At 48.1% G+C, this 19,257-nt stretch overlaps 2 protein-coding genes across 3 annotated transcripts in view; one reads left to right on the forward strand and one right to left on the reverse strand.

Annotated features, from left to right (window-relative positions):
* Window positions 1–1,440: 1,440 nt before the first annotated feature.
* Window positions 1,441–6,602, reverse strand: PPM1M (protein phosphatase, Mg2+/Mn2+ dependent 1M). Of its 2 annotated transcripts, XM_024556770.4 has the most exons (10): window positions 6,036–6,598; window positions 5,065–5,188; window positions 4,663–4,917; window positions 4,062–4,174; window positions 3,647–3,731; window positions 3,436–3,554; window positions 3,207–3,270; window positions 2,897–3,004; window positions 2,639–2,787; window positions 1,441–2,299 (listed from the first exon to the last, which is right to left on the reverse strand). In XM_024556770.4, exons 1-10 carry the CDS (start codon window positions 6,257–6,259, stop codon window positions 2,155–2,157), a joined length of 1,386 nt encoding a protein of 461 aa, XP_024412538.3. In that variant the 5' UTR covers window positions 6,260–6,598; the 3' UTR covers window positions 1,441–2,154. The 2 variants fall into 2 exon arrangements, with proteins under 2 accessions (XP_024412538.3, XP_053785445.1); XM_053929470.2 differs by lacking the exons at window positions 3,207–3,270; window positions 3,436–3,554 and having other exon boundaries at window positions 6,036–6,602.
* LOC123479386 (serine/threonine-protein phosphatase 1 regulatory subunit 10-like) overlaps window positions 4,440–19,257 on the forward strand; it is a 533,905-nt gene continuing 519,087 nt past the window's right edge. Inside the window, exons 1-4 of the mRNA XM_071222139.1 lie at window positions 4,440–4,445; window positions 4,831–4,899; window positions 5,891–6,464; window positions 9,891–10,068. Of these exons, the coding sequence (XP_071078240.1) occupies window positions 4,440–4,445; window positions 4,831–4,899; window positions 5,891–6,464; window positions 9,891–10,068 (827 nt within the window). The remainder of the gene's footprint in view (window positions 4,446–4,830; window positions 4,900–5,890; window positions 6,465–9,890; window positions 10,069–19,257) is intronic.

Below are 19,257 nucleotides of genomic sequence, written 5' to 3' on the forward strand. Positions count from 1 at the left end.
GGAATAAGAGTAGTTCTACTGGGCCCTGGCTTCTGGGGGTGGGGTGGGGGGAGAATAGTGGTACCTCTCTTAGGCTCCTATGCCAATTCTGGCAGAAGGTCTGGCCAATTGCTCAGTTACCCATTGCCTGGCTTATGAGTTGATAAGTCCTAAAGCCTATGATCTAGCTCTGTCCTCAAAGCTACAAGGACCTGCTGTCTGCCTCATTCCTGGCTTTGGGTCCATGACTTTGCCCACTATCATTGGAGGTTGGCCAAGGGCTCTGAAGGGCAGCAGAGGGACCATGCCAGCTTGTGAGTGGTAGGCCATGTACGGGCTCTACTGACAGATTGCTCAAGGAGGAAGAGACCTCACAGCCTGGTGTGAGGGCTGCCACAGCACTTGGCTCTGCTGAGCCATGAATACATAGGTGAGAGTAGCTGCCCCTGCTGCAGTCATTCCTGCAAGTTTGGCATGCTTGGATTTACTTGAGAGACCCACTGCACCTACTTACTGGGCTTTAGCCTTTGTTATAAGAAGCAACCTCTCAGGATGAACTGGCTCAGCTGTTAATATGGGTGAGGGGCAGGTACAGGATGCTGCCATGCTTCTGGGGGAGGGGCGGGGAGACTGCTGAAGAAAGAGGAAGTGAAAGTCCTGCAAACTAGTTGGGCATACTCCTGCATTTGCCAGTTGCCTAACTAGAGGAGTCCTGGGTAGGCTGTCCAGGGCTGCTGGGGCTGCCCATAGTTTGTCAGGACCAAACTGTGGACAGGTGTAGGTCCACTAGTGCTGGGCTGTGGAATATGACTGAAAAATGAGAAATTGTAGTTTTTTTTTTCTATCTTTTCCCTAAAGAACATACAGAATAAAATGAATTAAGGGCAGGAAAGGGCACCTGAGAGTCTCCTCAGTGAGTTAATAAATGCATGAGTATTACCATCAGTTCTGGGGCCTGTTGGCCCGTGTCCTTCCTAGCTGCCATCTAGGACTGTGAGTTGCCTGGTAAGAACTCATCTCAAGTGTAAACTAAAGTCACAGTGAATCAGGGAGAAGTTGAGTAAGGCTGAGGTCATGAAAGTGATTGCTTTGTAAATGAATAAACACTTTCAAGCAATTGAGCCTTGGCAAGTGCTAGATGGTAAAATAGTCTTGTGGGGAAGGTGAGGAACTAAGCTGCTTATCAAAATACAAGCCCTGGAGCTTTGCATTCAAAAACAAGGTAAAGGGCAGTCCTTTTGGCCCTCAAGCCCAGTACTCACAGATGGCTGTGGAGACCTTTCTGTTCCCCAGGCAACAATCTTCTCACTGGGGCTCACCCCTAGCTAGGAACTAAGGGGGCCACAGAGAAAAAACATGGTGCTGACTATAAGCTTGCAAGGTGGAGCTAAGACTGATTCTTTGCAAGGTAGAAGAGCAAAAGGTATACTGTAATGCCAAGCTATACAGCAACACAAGGGCTTTTCTGCACACACACATTTAATCATAGGGAGGAGATGGGGAGCAACAGAACAAAAGCATTATTAGGGCATCAACCTAGGGTGGGGCTAGGCCCTGGAAGGACCAATTGGGATGCAAGTCCAGAGGCAGAAGCATCAATTGGAGAGAATTCCCTACTCAGCCAACCGGGGCTCCTCTTGCCCCTTTCTCCAACTTTAGTCTCAGGGCCTGCTTCAGGATGGCTGTTCAGCAGATGAGGCTGCCCACAACTTCCCATTAAGTTTCCCTGGATGAGTTTTGGCGTTGTTAAGTAGATACCCTGACAATTCATTGAATGGAGACTTGGATCCAAACACAGGCTATCTGCCCCTCCCAGCATCCTTGGTCAATTCCCTTTGTCTAGCTGTCCCCACTTGGGAATAATATATTGGACTGTTAAGGGTCTTCTCTGAAGAGCCTCCTGTGGGTGTTCTAAGTTATGAACTGCCTGTTGGAGGGATATTATCATTGACATAAGCATTCTCCCTGCCTGCCAAAGGAGGGACCTGGGGAGCTGGGTTCTCTGCACTCGTCAGCTTTGGCTGCCTGATTGAAATGGGTTGGAATGGGGGACAAGAGCCCTAGGCTCTGGGCTGTGTCTGGAGGCAGGGCAAGCAGGCCTGCTACTGTCCACAGTGGAGAGATGCCCAGGCTGCACCTGGTCCTGAGTGGTTCAGGGATGCAGTGTCAGAATCCTCAGTGGCCACTGTTCTTCTGGCCCTGGCTGTTCAGGGGAATCACGAACACAGAGATGTCGTCGTAGGACACCTGCCCTTCCGCCGTGAGACTGTCGTCCTTCCCCTGTGTGCTGTGTATCAGCATTTGGGCCAGCTCTGAGAACCTGTGGGGACCATCCTGCAGATGTACTCCCAGGGCCACAGCAAAGAGGCAAGGCCAGCCCTCAGGGGAACTTGGCACTGGGCTAGACACTTGGGGACCCAAGCAGTTCAACTGTGGGGCCAGCCAAACTATAAGCTTCGGAGGGCCACAGAGTACATCACAGGAGTATGGACCCAGAAATTTATGGGACCCATAATCATGCCCACCCCAGGGACCTTGAGAGCACACTAATCCTGACGATTAGCTGAGCTCATCAAAAGTGCTGTCTTCTCAGCCATAACTACTACTTGGTGTTGCTGCTGGCACCCAGGCCCAGGTAGGTTCCCAGCAGTTACAGTACCTATGTGGGTCCTCTCGATTGCCAGGGAGGAAGCTCCGCACTATTCGTGCCACCTGCTCATTGGACAGGACATCCCAGAGCCCATCAGTTGCCATGACAACCACATCCTCCTCCTGCAGCTCCAACTGGTCCATATCCAGCACTGTCACCTGCAAGTTAAGTCTGAGGATCCCTTGGTGTTCCCTTCCCAGCTCCCACCAGCCTCATTGTCTGCCCTTCTGGGCAGATGGAAGCTGGGGTGGGCTGTTGCCCTCTCACCTGTGGGACAGAGAGCAAGAAGGGCTTCAGCTGAATGTTTGTGTCCAAGACTCTGAGCTGATGGTCTCCCAGGCCCCGGGAGACGGCCAGTGTTCCCAATAACCGAGCCTGGGGACAAGGGAGATGTGAGGTCACAGCAAATAACCCCAGCAAATGTACAGGTAAAGCATAGAGGTGGACTGTGGCCCTCAAGCACCCTAGGCCTTGGAGCAGTCCCCAGGACACCAGCCATAGCCACAAGACAAAGGAGCTCCAACCTCTGCGGGGGGGCAACTGAAGAGGGATTCTTGAAGGGGGGCCATTCACTGACCTGCCTACCCTGTCCATGGATCAGTGGGTACTTGAGATCCGACTTCTCCACACACTTGTAGCTCCTACCAGGAGCAGACTCAACATCAATTCAGGCCCTACTTCCCACCTCATTTCCCCTCAATACAGGGCCCACCCTGCTCAGGCAGAAGGGGACTGTCCCAGGCCACATGATGGGCTTGTGCCCCATGGTTCTCTCCACTGTATCCCTCCACCCCCACCTTGCTCACCAGCCGCTCATGTGGTGATCCCTGAACAAAACTTTCTGCCCCAAGTCATCCCCCTTCAGTCGCCGAGGGAACTCCAGTCGGGTGAATTCACCAGCCAGAAGCTCAGGGTAGACAAAGGCCTGGGGTAGGGAGGCCATACTCAGATCAAGTTCTCTCTGGTGGCCCTGCATCCAGGAGTTGGGGCTCCACAGCCTCTGCCAAAGGCACCTACCAGCTGCTGGATTCGTTGTCGCTCAGTCTCTGGGGTGAACTCAGAGCTCAGAGGCCGTACCTCATCTCTCTGCACCAAGATGGCTCTGGATGGGATTACGGAGGAGAGGGAGAGGTATGTGCTGTGGCTTCTCTCCTGCTGGCCCCTCCTCCAACCACCAGGTACCAGCTCTGCCCATGCCAATCCCTTGTTCAAAGCCCTCCATTACTGTCTGCAGGGTAAAGGCTCAGTCCTTTCAGCTTGTGCCCTCCCTGGCATCCACTGCCCACTCATACTCCATACACGCCAGGTATACAAATAACTCAGCCAGTCAAGCCTCCCCATTTCCATCCTTCCACTCATAGCCCCCTTTCACTGTCCCCACTGCCTCTGGTGCCTGCCTGCCCACCTGCCCCACTCTCCAGAGCTCACTCACCTGCTATCTCCGGCATTGGCCACATACAGCTTTCCCTGCAGGGACACAGCCACCAGGGCTGTGCAGCCGCCCACCTGGCCTGAGGCCTCCAGCTCCCGCCCGATCACCTCATCCTGGGGCAAACCGAGGTCACTTTAGCTGCTACTTTTGCTGCCACAATATCACTCTGTCCCCGATCTCCACCCTGTAGTTCACTTCCCCACCAACTTCCCTGCCAAGCCTGGCAGTCCCAGACCAAAAAAGTCTAGTTATGATTCCAGGACCCGATGGTCAGATCTGGGTGTATCACTTGGGAGGGAGGTAGGTCCTTCTCAAAACAGTGAGGAAGGGGAACCAGCAGCCCCTGCACCCAGGAACAACAGGGTGTGCAATGAGACGATGCAGGTAAAGCACATAGCGCATAGTAGGCACAGGATAAACAAGAGGGTTTATGACAATGATGGTTGCTAGTAAAGAACCAACCCAATCTTGTCTTGCCATTTTCAAACATCAAGGGTGACCACCATTGTGTACAGGAATGCCCCACAACCTGGAGTCCCTCAGGTCCCTGGGGACAAAAACCTTCACTCCTACCCCAGTCAAAGGCCACAACTTAACTTACACATTCCTGGAAGGCGCTCTCCAGAGCCCCAATCACCAAGTCTTCTGTCCTAATGCCCTTTTCCTCCACAAATTGGGGATCACTAGGGCAGACACAGTGGCCGCTGAGGTGCATGGGGGGCCGAGTGGCCACTAAGCCCTCTACTATGGCCTCCAACTGTCGCCGCAGGCAGGAGTGCAGGGTGTTGGCAGCCAGGATGGCTGCAGCTGGACCGCCGTGCCCATCAAACAGGGCCCAGTAATGACCCGTCAGGAACTGTACAGGAAAGGGTTGGTGTCAGGTTCTTACTGGCTTCCCCAGTTGACCCCTGGCCCAGCATGGGGCACTAGGGCAAGAACTTCAGCCTCAAGTCCCAGCCTCATTTCTGGCCTATAAGACTGGCTGAGACCCAGTTGCGCTCACCTCTTCTGGGCACAAGGTCACCCACTCCTGGTCCTCTTCAGCTCCAAACTCACATCGCCGGACACACAGCTTCCCACAGGCGGCCTGATCCTCATTGAACTCAGATTTCTCGGCATTGATGATCCTGAGGCCAGGAAGTGATCAGTGACCCTTCAGGGACACACCCATGTCCCTGTGGGCACAGAGACCAGAGCTGGTGCACAGGAGGAGCCCTCCTTCTGGGGCAATAGCCTCCACACTGTCCCTTATACCTGGACAAAGATGGTGAAGTTTCCTAACTGTTCAGTGACCTCCTTCCTGGCCTCCTGGGCCTTGGAGCAGTGGGATTTGATGTTACTTTTGCCTTCCTTTGAAGGCAAAACTCAGGACTCTGCCACTCTGGAGCCTGCCTGCCTACCTGGACTGGGAAGTAAGAGTGGGGCAACGGGGCAGCCTGGGGAGGTCTGGGGCCTCCTTGCCTAATCCCCAAGAATCCCTGTCCCATACTGCATAGGCCATGACACACGGAGAGGGGGAAGGGGTAGTGTGTGTGTGTGTGTGTGTGTGTGTATGGTGGGGCGGGGAGTGGGTAGTGGAGCGGGGGATGCGGTGGTTATCTCCAAAGCCCAGAATTCTGGCACTCTACCCAGTGTCCTGGTCTCACGCTGGAAGCCCTTGGGGTGCAGGTCCTTCCCAACTTGCAGCTCTCTCTAAGGGAGGCTGGAGTCCCAAAGAAAAGTCAGAGTTGGGATAGGGGGACTTTGTCAAGAATTCAGAGTTGACGACAAGGAGTCATCCACAAGGTTGGGGGAGAGTGGTCACTCACTCAGTTTAACCCGTTTTCTAGTTCAGCGCAGGGCCCCAGGCTGGATCAACAAGGGTCCGGCGTCGGGAGTCCCGGTACAAGGGTCGCGGGAGTGGGGAGTGTCGGACGAGGGGTCCCGGTACAGGGGTCGCTGTGCGGGGACGCGGGGGTGGGGGCGGACACTCACTCTGCGTAGCCTGCGTTCCAGGGCAGCGCGCGGCCCCGCGCTGGGCAGCGCACGGGTCGGGCTTCCGGGCGGCGCGGGGCGTCCGTTGTGCCGGGGCAGGAGACCGAGCCGCGCAGGAAGCGGGGCCGCCGGTAGGGCACGGGGCTGGCGCGCGGCCTGGGGGGCCGCGGCGCGGGGAGAGGACCTCCCGGCAGGAAGCGGCGCCGGAACCAGCCGGCGGACATGGCGCAGAGGCAGGGGACTGCCCGCAGAGGGCTGGGTGGGAGAGCTGTACCGGACACCACCCCACCGCCGGCCCCCTGGGAGGAAGCGCGCCACGGGGCGGGGCGGACCGGGGCGGGGCGATGACTCCCCCAAACCCCAGCCTAGCTGCTGAGTGTGTGCGCGCGCGGCCTGGAGCCGTCGGACTCGTCCAGCCTCATACCAACCGTAAGAAGCAAACGCTGTTACCAGTCCCACTTTACGGGCCAGAAAATTGTAGCCTAGAGGGAAGTCGCTTGCCCCAGTCACCCAGTATCCTGAGCAGGCTGATCGTTCACCCACATGTGTGGGGCACTTGAGAGGGAAATGTCCCTCCTCCCCACCCAAGGAGGCCCAGTAGGGGTCAGAGCACACCCTGGGCCTCCAGGATAGGTCAGTCTGTACAGCAGAGCATCAGGCCCTCTCCTGCTGGGCCCGGACCTTACGCAAGGGTACGACAGGAACGGGATGTTCTTAGAGGTGTGGGACTGGCCATTGAGTAAGAGTCTCAGAGCCCAGCGTTCCCCTCAGGTGGCCTCAATTCCTCACCCATTCAGCCCGGCAACTCTCCGCCTTAGGATGGCTTTATTCATCCTGACACACCGCTCCCACCCTTAGGCCACTCTCTCCTCTCTGGGCAGAAAGCAGGATCCTCACTAGAGTGTGAGTGACTGACAGGGCAGCAGGAATCCGTGGTCCCCAAAAGGCTCCAACTGGTCAGAGTTCAGACCTTGGACTAAAGTAAGTGAAAGAATTTCATCCGGGCTGGAGGCAAGATGTTGCAGTCTGAGCACCTGGCTAGCTGTCCTTGTAAGGTATGCGGCAGTGTCCCCCCACTTCACATCTGCATGTTAACAGAGTGCTTTGTCACCCTCTGTCATTTAAGCCCAACTCCCTGTGCAGGTCTGTTATTTCCATCTGATAATGGGGACTCTGAGGCCTATGCAGAGGAAGTATCCTGATGCCCAATGCTGTGCTGTTTCCATTATGACAGTGCGATTGACTAAAAACACACTCCCCAGGGGATTTCTCTTCCCCTTTTCTCCTCCAGGAAGGCAGGCTAGCGAACTGAAAGCTGTGAGGCCCACAGCCCAGGGCCCTCAGGCAGGACTACTGGAGGAGTCTCTACCTCTGCTCCTAAACCCAGCACATACTCACTAGGTCTTACTTCCTCCAGGTTGGCCAGCACTGCCCCATTGGGAGTTCCCCCTACCCCAAAAGGAAGATTCTTGGGGCAGGGAGCTGTGCCCAATACTTCCTTCCTCTGATGATTCAGTTCGAGAACCTAGGGGCTAATTTACTGAGCCCACTGTGTACACCAGGCACCATGCTGGGTGCAGGAGTGTAGATGGCATTAAAGGACAGTAGGTCCCCTGCAGTGATGGTGAAGTCCTGGTGGATGGTGCTTGTTCCAGCTGGCAAGCGGGTAGGGATAGGAGAAAGCTTCCCAGAGGATATCTGAACCTGTCATTGGACAGAATTGGACCAGGGACCCAGAGTTGGGCAGACCTAACTCCGTCTCTGGGGTTACCTCATCCCCACCAGCCAATGGCTCAGTGATTTTTAAAGTCTAAAATTAGAGGAAATAATACAGACACAGTTTATTCCTCCAACCCACTGTCATGGACTCTCCTCGGTGGGATGAAGCTCCTGTTCTCTGAGGTGTATTCAGAGAAGCTGGCCAGATGTCACAGGTGGTTTGTTGACCAGCTAAGACATTTTAAGTTTTCAAAGCCATGTGGAGCCCTATGATAATCCCATTCTCCCTGTTCCAACGTGTCCTGGGTGTTCCTTCAGTGACACCCAGGATCCTCTGAATCGCTAGGCTCCTGCTGTTCTTGCCTGGATCCCAAGCTTGGTTCTCTTGGTTTATTCCCTCATTTTGATGAAGCACATCCTCTAACAACTTTCCAAGAAAGGATGACTGGAAGATAATTTCCTGGGTCCTTGCAAGTCTGAAAAAGTTTCTATTCTGCCTTTGCTGCTTCTTTCTTTCTTTTCTGTCTTTTTTTTTAATTCTCACCTGAGGACATGCTTATTGGTTTTAGAGCGAGAGGAAGAGAGGGAGAGAAAGACACATACACATTGATGTGAGAGAGAAACATTGATTGGTTGCTTCTTATATGTACCCCTACTGGGGCTCGAACCTGCATCCCAGGTGTGTGCCCTGACAAGAAATTGAACTCACAACCTTTTGGTGCATCGGACGATGCTTCACAAATTGAGGCACCAGATCAGGGCTGTGCCTTTGCTTTGGATTGATATTTTCGCTCAGAATTCTGACTGCTCTGTTTATTAACTTTTGCTGTTGCTGCTGCTGAAATCCAGTGTCCCTCTTATTCCCAGACCTTTGAATTTGCTTGTCATTGCCTTTTTCTTTCTTCAGAAACTTTCTGGTTCTTCTGTCCCTGGTGTCTGAAATTGTAGGTGAGGAGCTGGGTCTGTCTCATTCCTGGGCTGGCCCTCCCTACAGGCCATTCAATTCCTCACTCCCCAGTGACACTATTCTACAGACATCCCTTTCCAACTGCTTGAATGAACTCAAATCAAGTGCGCCCTCTCCTGGTGGGAGGCCTCTCCTCAGCTAACAGCCAGCATGTGAAGGATGGAGAGTGCTAGAGGAGCACGCTTAGAAAAAAAGAGGAAAGTTTTTATGCTACACTTTTTTTACTCACAATGGAAATAGCTTTTGTTGAGTCCCACACCTGTCCTTAACAAAATTTAATTTTTAAAATTTAATACGTTCACATAATTCCAAATGAACAGGGTATAATAGTGTATTTAACAACACTTCTTCATAACCCCATCCCCTGGCCGCCCAGTTTCCCTCTCTGGAGGCATCCAGTATTACTACTTTCTTGTGGATAGGGTTCCACTGAGATGGAGGGACATTATCTCAGAGATGTTGGGGTATTCCGTGGAAATTCAAGCAATAAAATTACATTACATATAAGACAAGAAATAACAAGTGCTGGCAAGGATGTGGAGAAAAGGAAACTGTTGTGCACTGTTGGTGGGAATGTTGTGCACTGTTGGTGCAGTCACTGTGGAAAGCAGGATGGAGATTCCTGGAAAAGGTAGGGGGATTAGAGTGCTAGCAGAGAGATGGAAAGAAGTGGCTGGATTTGGGAGGGCTGTAGGCAGTGAAACTGAGGGCTGGAGAAATGAACTAACTTGACCGAAGTCACATAGTGACTACTTAAATTTAAATTTATTAAAATGACAAAAAATTAAACATTCCACTTTCTCACTGGTATCAGCCACATTACGAGTACTCAGTAGACACATATAGCTACCTTATTGAACAGGCCGATTATGGAACATTTCTATTATGGCAGAAAGTGCAGTTGGACTGCACTCACTTAGAACCTGGGTCTCCCGAAGTTCCTTCCTAAGGCTCAGGCAGATTCCCTGCTCAGTTTGGAATCTCTGAGTGTTTGGGGGCTGAGGTCAGCAACTCTAGATTGTGCTTGACCTGGAAGTACTCCCCAGCCCTTAAAAAAGAGCTGAGTCCAGAGCAGCAGAATTATTCCTGCCGCTTTACTGCAGTACAAAGGAGTGGCTGAGAAGTAGAAAGCAGCCGTCACTGATGTGTTCATGTGAATTCGATCACAGGGCCACCGGGACTGCCTGGAGACTCAGGGACCGAGCACAGACCTTTCTCTATGTGTGACTGCATGGAACACTCAGGGACTTGCCCAGCTTCTGAAAATATTGGCACACAGCATGGACATTTCATGGCTGGGATCGTGCATTTCTGGATTAGATGCCAGAAGAATAATAGTTACTTTTGGTGAGTACATGTTATCTGTAATGAAATAAAATGGGGATTGCAGCAACTACAACTCAGTCTTCCATATCAGAGGTTTATTGACTTGAATCCCACTAGAATCAGAAGCAGGATCTGAGAGTGTAATAAAATGGACGCATTTTTCATATTTTTTCCTCTAGTGCTGGTGGATACAAAATTTTTTTAAAAAACGAGCACTTGTTTACATTTCCCCTGCTGATTTGTTATTTTTGTGGTGACTCCAGTGCTGTTGTTTCGGATAGTGGCCTCCACCTTGCCTAGGTCCAGAGCCAGGATAGCAGGTCCGAGCGCGGGTCTTTGCCCTCTCCCTTGCAGATGCTGTCATCAGTTATCCAACTCTCTCCCGCAACTCCAGATATGGCCTTAGGATCCTTCTCTGCCCAGTAGTCCAAGCCCGGAGAGAGAACAGGTCAGAAACCTAGTTGCTGTCCTTGGGTTGGGGACAGGCATTTTATCTGAAGTGGAGCAAGATACAATTCACTTCTCAGAACAGCAATAGAAAATTGTTCAGAGCTGTCTACTTCTGGGAAAAAGGGGAGCATTCTTGCTATTTTGGGGCTGTTAAGGAGAGATGGTTTACCTAGTCAACGTGGCAGTGGCTAAATGGTGGATGTAGCATCACAGCGATAATAGGAACCCTAAGCATAATGATGAAAATATTTCTCAGCACGTCTGTCAGGGTTTTTTTTTTGTTTTTGTTTGTTTGTTTGTTTGACTGATGATACCTGGGGCTGCCTCTGAGCCAAATTTGGCAGAAGCATGTTGTGTCTCAGATCTGGCTCTGACTTCATTGACCTTCTTGTACACCACTTCGCAGGTGTCCCCCTCAGACAGGTGAACGGACTGAGGATGAATGGAAGAGTTCTTGAACTTGGGGAGATCCAGAGAACGTGCGTTAGTGAATGAATGAGTAAATGAACATAGCCTGATATTCCTAAAATAGGTTCCATGGAACCCTTCTCCCGGTGTTAATAGAAGTTGCAGGTTAAAAGGGTTTCATGGTCAACCACGCTTTGGAAATGCTGGGTTCAACATGCTTCTTTAATGCAGGACTTCTCTGTATGACAGTACATCTTGTGATTCTCCAAAAGGGTCATTTAATATACTGTGTGTTTCAAACTCCTTTGATCACAGGATATTTTTCCTTTTTCTTTTTTAATCCATGAAATGTCTTGCAAATTTAATATTCTAAGAAACATTTTGGCAAACACAATGCTGGTTCAAACTCCTCATTTTATAGGTGACAAGAAGTGAGTTCCAAAGAGGTTAGCATAACTTTCTCAAGGTCTTTAGGAAGGTGGTTAGGCTGGGATTCAAACTTGTCTGAGGCCAGTGCTTGGGCCACTACATAGGGTCACTTATCGGAGAATTGGAAGTACCTTGCAGGTCTTCCTTTCACAAGAGATCCTGGGTTAATGTCGTCCCTTCTGGGCAGACTATTTAGTATGTAATAAGCAGCGTTGGCTGAAGTGAAGTCTTGGGAACATGCCCCTGGGTCTCTTTGGTTCACGGTCGTCACCAATGGAGGCTCCAGGTGAGAGGTCTTTGTTGGCCTTGCTAGTGTCACTATGAAGAATGAGCACCATTGTTTTTGTTCCTAAATAACAGCACACAAACTCTTCAGTTGATCCAAAACTTTTCCATGGATCCTGGCTATTCTCCTTCTTGGTGACAAGGAGTGTCTTAAATTGTGAGTTCCATGAAGGCACAGAGGTGATTTGGGACATCCTCTTGGACCTAATAAAAGTATTGCAGATGCTTATTTAAACTATTACTATATGCAAGTGTTGTGGGAGCCCCTCGGAAAAATCCCTTACCTAGACCTCAAGACCCCTGACAACACAGGTTAATGGCTTTTTCATTTCTTGGGCAACTGATCAAAAATAATGAACTGTAGCTAGTTTCTAATATTCATTTTGTGGGGTCCTCTAAGTTTTCTGATGCTTTTTTCAAAATGGACTCCTTATCTATTTGCTTAAAGTAAGAGAATTTTTAGTGTTTGCAAACCCTCTGCTGAACACTCCTTCATTTAAAAATCGCCCTTTCTTGTTTTGCTTATTCTTAGACACTCTCTCTTTCATATTAGGGGGCAAGGCTTTTATTTTGTATTTCAAAAATGGCCCAAGAGAATTGGGTTTAGGATTGCACCAGAGCCTCACAATTTCTTTCTGAGGAAAAGCACTAAAGGGCATCGGCCTACCCTTCTCCTTGGGGAATAATAGCCCAATTGTTCTGAGACCCAGGGATGTTCAGACTATGGAGGAACCAGACTTTCCCAGAGGATAGAAGCAGTGTGGGACAACCTGGACATGGCTTAGCGTGGGTGCTAGCAGGCCATAATGAGAGAGGAAACTCATTTTTGCTAGTTGCCGGTTCTTTGTGTCTGCAGTTTCTGTCTTGGTGTGATCAAATGGGGTTGAAGTACTGTTTAGACCAGAGAGGGAAGCAGCCCAAGTCTGGTTGATTTCAGGACAGTACAGTTGGCCTTGCTCACACCATTCCGTTCTCCAGGCCTTGATAGAAATTGTTGAGCTCTCACCAGTTTCATAGGTCAGATGGCATTCTGTTCTCTTGTTCCAGGTTTAATGGCTGTGTAACAAACTACCACAACACAGAATGAGTTATGCCTGTGGATTCTGTGGGTCAGGAAATCGGTCAGAGCATGGTGGGGATTGCATGTCAGTGTTGCAGGATGTCAGGGTTTCAGATGGGAAGACAGCAAAGTCTGGTGGTGATGCAATGGCAGGGAGCCGGAATCTACTGAAGGTTTATTCCTGCACATATCTGGTACCTGGACTAGGAAGACTCAGAGTCATCTGGCCTCTCCATTCAGCAGGGCTACCTCACAGCAGGGACACCTTGGGGTAGTTAGAGTTGAGGTGGAAGCTGCCTCACCTGTTATAACCCAGCCTCCAAAGCCATTTGCATCAACTCTGCCCTTCCCTAGTGGCTGAAGCACCTGCAACCCTGCCTGATTTCTAGGTTGGTGGATCACGTAGTATTAGAGCCTATGGCAGATATTTTTGGCAAACACAGTACTCCGCCTCTCTCGGGAGTTCAGTGTGAGCAAGGCCAAGCTAAAGAAGCTTCCAGGCTATGCACTAGACAAGTGCCTATGACTTCTGCTAGCTCTGAATTTCCTGGAGTGGTGTTCCTTCTGTTACAGGGAGCTCTCCACAGGTAGTTGTGAGTCTTAAGCCATGTGGCACACTTATTAGCATATAACATTTTTTCCCCTAAATGCCAACCCTCTGAGGCAGTTGTAGCATGTAGGAGGCCTTTATATAAATTAGATAAAGATGCCCTGTGGATATGAGGGAGTGGCAAGCAGAGGGCAGCCCCTCCCTGCTTGGATGAGCCCTTTTTTCAGGGCACATATTGCACAATGAAATGTAGAAATCCTGGTAACTATTATTGTTGTAATTGGTTTTACCATTAAAAAAAATCAAAACGTTTAGCAGTTCCCATGCCTAGGGCCCTCCTGGTTGCCTTCCCCAGGGTCCATTCCTAAGTGTCCTGTTCACTGGACCCATGTTCTTTCCTTTCCTAAAGCTCTCACTTTTTTCCAGAAACACGATGCTCTCATGAATTTTGTGACAAGGGGCACATTTCCAGGAATGCTGATGGCTTAGCAGGACTAAATATGCATTTAAATATTTCTCAACAGTTTTTAAACTTCTAACTTCAAATGTAATGCATATGTGTTATAAAATTCAAGCAAGCGATATAGAAGGGTTAAAAAAATAGTGACTCAGAACTCTCTTTACCTATGGGGATTTTTAGCAATATGGTGGACCTGTATGAATGTAGAGTAGAGGGGTGTGTGAGACAGACAGACAGGCAGGGAGGGTGGGAGCCAGGAACATGCAGCTTTTACCTAATGACACTATTTCTGTACTGACATTAGGCATAGGGAATTTTAATTGGTGTAATGAATTCTTCCAAAAGTAAAAATAAAAATTTATGGAGAAATAAACCATGGGGTGGAAGAAAAGTAGCCTTTGATTCTTTGAGTTCAAAGTTCTTGAGGTTAAAAGTTCTTGTAGATTTTTCTCTATGGTTTACCCTTCAAAAAGACCAATTCAAAACAACAGAATTGTGGTTACTCATAAGGAAGTTAACTCTGTGAATATAGTAAAAACCATTGAATTATATACTTTGGGTGAATTGTATGGCATGTGAATTATATCTCAACAAAGCTGTTACGAAAAAATGAAATTTTCAAAGGCCCAAATTATATAAGCACTAAGCTTTCTGAGAACCAAGTCATTTTCCTGGGAAATAAACAGCCAGGTGATAAATCTTAGGGCAATTCATCTCACAGACTTTCTGGGGAAGATTTTGTAATCGAAGTACATGATAAAAATTTTTAAAAAGGCAACAAGATGAATGGTACTATGTAAAATACTAAAAAGGTAGATTTTTAAAGACAACATTAATAGTGAAGAGATGTTAAGCTGTTCATTATCATCTTTCTTTTGTCATCTACATTTAATTTATTAGATGCTGCTCATTTGAGCTTGGTGGGTGGGGGCAGGGGTGGCTAGGGATGAGAAATATTGGCCAGCTGGCTTCTGTTAATTTTTCATAAATCTCATCAACTGAAATCTGTAGTTTGAACATGGATCTTCTTTGAAATGCTCTGGAGTTCAATCAATTTCTTAATCATGTAACAGCAGTGGGAGCCACTGAAAAAGAGACGTGGGCTACAGAAAACTACACACGTCCCCTTTCACAGGGCCCCAAACAGGGAATTCGATGTCTCCTTCACTAAACCTCATCTCCTAACATTGCACCTCTGAGTGACTTGGGGGAGGGAAATAAATGGTATTTTTAAATGGGAAGAAATAAAGTCAGAAATCATCATTGTTAGATGAACAACCCCCCCCAAAATCAAGATCTCAGCAGCACCTGATGAAATGCAAAGTATTATCCACATTGGTTGCTTTTTCTCCCCTTTTTCAAATGATGTATTATCGTTTGATATTGCATTCAGTTAGCTAGCTTGCTGCAGCATAAATATTTGATCTTAGTATAATGCTTTTCACAACTACTTTTTGCTATAGCCAGACATTCTTATTTTTTGGTTCCATCTTTCCTTCATTAAAGCGGGGAGGGAAATACAAGTAGTAGGTGAGCAAAGAGAATGGAAAACATTGACCTGTAAATTATCCAAGTGAGGGAAAGCTCTAGGGGATAAATAAAATTTCGGCGGGGAGAAAGTCTACAACTGCATTTCCTGGGGGCCACATTCGGCATGTCCTCTTTCAGTTGGCTTTGTGTTTACTTGTGGGGGACAATCAGGACACCGTGCAGTTCATTTTGTCTTCAAACCAATCTTTTTGCTCTTTAATTATTATTAAAGTGAAATGTACAGGAAGAGGGGCTGGATTTTCAGACAGTCCTTACACATGTCAAAATTCAGTCGAATAGAGTCGCTGGGACAGAGCAAACATTCAGTCGCCTTGTGGTACATCCCATGGGGAATTTCTCCAGAAAAGGGTGCCTCTGGGAGAACGTAGAAGCCAGCATCTCCAGCAGCTTGGGTTTGCTAGGATAGTCTGGTAAGGGGGATCTGGCTGGGGCTGAGCCTCCAGTACAACCATTGGCTAGAGTTCCACTTTTTTTCCTTAATTTTTAAATTATATTTTATTGCTTATGCTATTATAGGTGTCCCAATATTTCCCCTTTTGCCCCACTCAACCCAGCACCCCAACTCCCTCAGGCAATCCCCACACCATTGTTCGTGTCCTTAGGTCATGTGTATGTTCTTTGGCTACTGCATTTCCTATATTGTACTGTACATCCCCATGGCTGTTCTGTAACTGCCTATTTGTACTTCTTAATGCCCTCACCTCTTCACCCATTCCCCCGTGCCATCTGGCAACCATCAAAAAGTTCTCTGTATCCATGATTCTGTCTCTGTTCTTGTTTGCTTAGTTTGTTTTTTAGATTCAATTGTTGATAGATATGTATTTGTTGCCACTTTATTGTTCAAAGTTTTGATCTTCCTCTTTTTCTTAATTAAGTCCCTTTAACATTTCATATGATAATGGCTTGGTGATGATGAATTCCTTAAGCTTTTTCTTGTCTGGGAAGCTCTTTATGTGCCCTTCAATTCTAAATGACAGCTTTGCTGGGTAGAGCAATCTTGGCTGTAGGTTCCTGTTTTTCATGACTTTGAATATTTGTTGCCAACCCCTTCTAGCCCGCAAAGTTTCTTTTGAGAAATCAGCCAACAATCTTATGGGAACTCCCCTGTAGGTAACTAACTTCTTTTCTCTTTCTGCTTCTAAGATTCTCTCTTTATCTTTAACCTTTGGCATTTTAATTATTATGTATCTTGGAGTGGGCCTTTTTGCATCTATCTGTTTGGGACTCTCTGTGCTTCCTGGACTTGCATGTCTATTTCCTTCACCAAATTAGGGAAGTTGTCTTTCATTATTTTTTCAAATAGATTTCCAATTTCTTGGTCTTTCTCTTTTCCTTCTGGCACCCCTATGATGTGGATGTTGGACCTATTGAGGTTGTCCCAGAGGCTCCTTATACTATCCTCATTTTTTGGACTGTGTTTTCTTCTTGTTGTTCTGATTGGTTCTTTTTTGCTTCCATGCGTTCCACATCATTGATTTGATTCTCAGCTTCGTGCACTTTACTGTTGTTTCCCTGTAAATTGTTCTTTATTCCAATAGTGTATCCTTTGTTTCTGACTGGATCTTTTTTATGCTGTGGAGGTCCCCACTAAGTTCCTGGAGCATCCTAATAACCAGTGTTTTGAACTCTGCATCTGATAGATTGCTTATCTCCATTTTGTTTAGTTCTTTTTCTGGAGTTTTGTTCTGTTCTTTCATTTGGGCCACATTTCTTTGTCTTCTCATTTTGGCAGCCTCTCTGTGTTTGTTTCTATCCATGAGGTAGAGCTGCTATGACTCCCTGTCTTGGTAGCGTGGCCTAATGTAGTAGGTGTTCTGTAGGGTCCAGTGGCACAGCCTCCCCTATCACCTAAGCTGGGTACTTAAGGAGTGCCCTTTGTGCGGGCTAAGTACATGGTCCTCTTGTAGTTGAGCCTTGATTATGGTTGGAAGGTGAATGGGAGGTATTTACTTAGGCCAGTCAGCTGCAAGGACTGGCCGTGACCACTGAACACCACCCTTCGCTTCTGTGGAGGATCAGCTGTGCAGTGGCAGGGTGGTGGTGCTCCATCATGGTCTGTAGTTGTCCACTGGTGCAAAGGCTCTGGTGCAGGCCAAGGCCAGCCCCGACCTGTGTTCTGCCTGGGGCCACTCTGTATGAGGTATAAAGCAATCTGAGGTGGCTGCTACTTGTGCTAGGCTTGGAGATTCCCAGGTGAATCGAAGTTGTGAATCTGAGCTGGTTGTTCCTAGTGCTAGGCCTGGGGCCCCTTAGCAAGAGATATGGGGGTTTGGGTGCTCCCTGAGGCTGGATGTTGCTTCTTTGAGAGTATTTATGAAGTTATGAAGCAAGAGCCAAGGCCGGCTATTCATATGGAAAACCACCTTGGGTGGGCCTGTATGTTGTTTGAGATGGAGTCTCTGAGGATCTCTAGGTGAGGGCAAACAATGGAGCCAGTCTGATGGAGTCTCAGAAATGGCACTAGACTGCCAGCTCTGTGGCTTTGTGGGGAGAGGCCTCAGAAAAGGGACAATAGCCTGCCTTTCTGTCTGGGAGAAGGCTGTCTCCCAGCTCTTATCTTGATGCCAGACACTTCACTTTCTCCCTGTGTGCCACTGGTGCCTTTTGGGAACTGTTTGGGGTTCCAGAAGTTTCTTCCACTGGTTTTTGCAGCCAGAAGTTATAGGGACTTATCTTCCTGGCACTGGAACCCTGGGCTGGGGTGCCCTGGTGTGGGGCTGGGACTCCTCTCTCCCGAGGTATCCCTCCAAATTTTTATCCACCACACATGGATGTGGGACCAGCCCGTTCCATGTCTCCGCCTCTCCTACCAGTCTGGATGGATGTGTTTTCTTTAATCTGTAGTTGTCAGACTTTCATTCAACTTGATTTCTGATGGTTCTGTGTGATGGTTGTTCTATATTTTAGTTGTAATTCTGATGTGGTTGTGCAAGGATGTGAGCTGTGTTTACCTATGCTGCCATCTTTCCCAGAAATCTGTGTTCTGCTTTCTAAGATGAACAAATCTGGTCCAGCTTCAGTAACAGATTACCTTCTAAATCCAGTGTCTTATCTATGGCTCTCTGTTACACTCTTCTCCAGGTTAACATTGCTGTTTTTTTTTTAATTTTTATTTTTTTAAATTAAATTTATGAGGGTGACATTCGTTAATAAGGTTATTAGTTTCAAGTGTACAGTTCTATGATATATCATATTGCATATTGCAATTTGTGTATTGCATTATGTGCCCACCACCCAAATTCATTAGCAAAGATGTGTATACCCCGATGTTCACTGCAGCATTATTCATGGTGGCCAAGACAAGGATACACTGAAGTGTCCTTTGGTAGAGGGTTGGATAAAGAAGATGTGGTACATATATGCAGTGGAAAGCTACTGAGCCATAAATAAAAGATGAAATACTGCCATTTGTGAAAACATGAATGGATCTTGAGATCATGCTAAGTGAAATAAGTCAGACAGAAAAAGTTAAGAACCATATCATTTCACTTATATGTGGGATATTAAACTGAATGCAAGAAATGAACAAACAAGAAAAACCAACAAGAACTCATAGACACAGGTTAACTTTGTTTTAAGTAATGCTTGTATGACATAGTTGAAAAGCTCACAGTTCCCTTCATCACTTGCCTTGGAGTCAGTACGCCAGATTGAAGTCTTGGCTTTTGTTTGGGTTTGTGTGTGACCTGGCAGTAGGGAGAAGTGAGTGCAGAGAGGGGTGGTAGGTCCCTTTCTTCCTCTACAAAACAAGGAAGGCAGTGCTTCTTACCTTGTAGGGTTTTAGGAGGAGGACATGAGTGATGCTAGGGCTTAGAACCATGCCTGGCTCAAGACCATCACTCAGAACATGGCAGCTATTATCATAATTCTCTTTAAGATAGTAATTTGAAATCAATCATGGTGGCTCTTGGCCTACCCCCTGGCCTGGAAGCCATGTGTGTGTGTGTGTGTGTGTGTTCTTACTGGTTTTGGAATTGCCTTGCTCTGGCCTTGGGTTTCTGAAACATGCATGCTGAT

Source organism: Desmodus rotundus, chromosome 8 (assembly GCF_022682495.2).
Source record: "Desmodus rotundus isolate HL8 chromosome 8, HLdesRot8A.1, whole genome shotgun sequence".
Classification (NCBI taxonomy): Eukaryota; Metazoa; Chordata; class Mammalia; order Chiroptera; family Phyllostomidae; genus Desmodus; species Desmodus rotundus.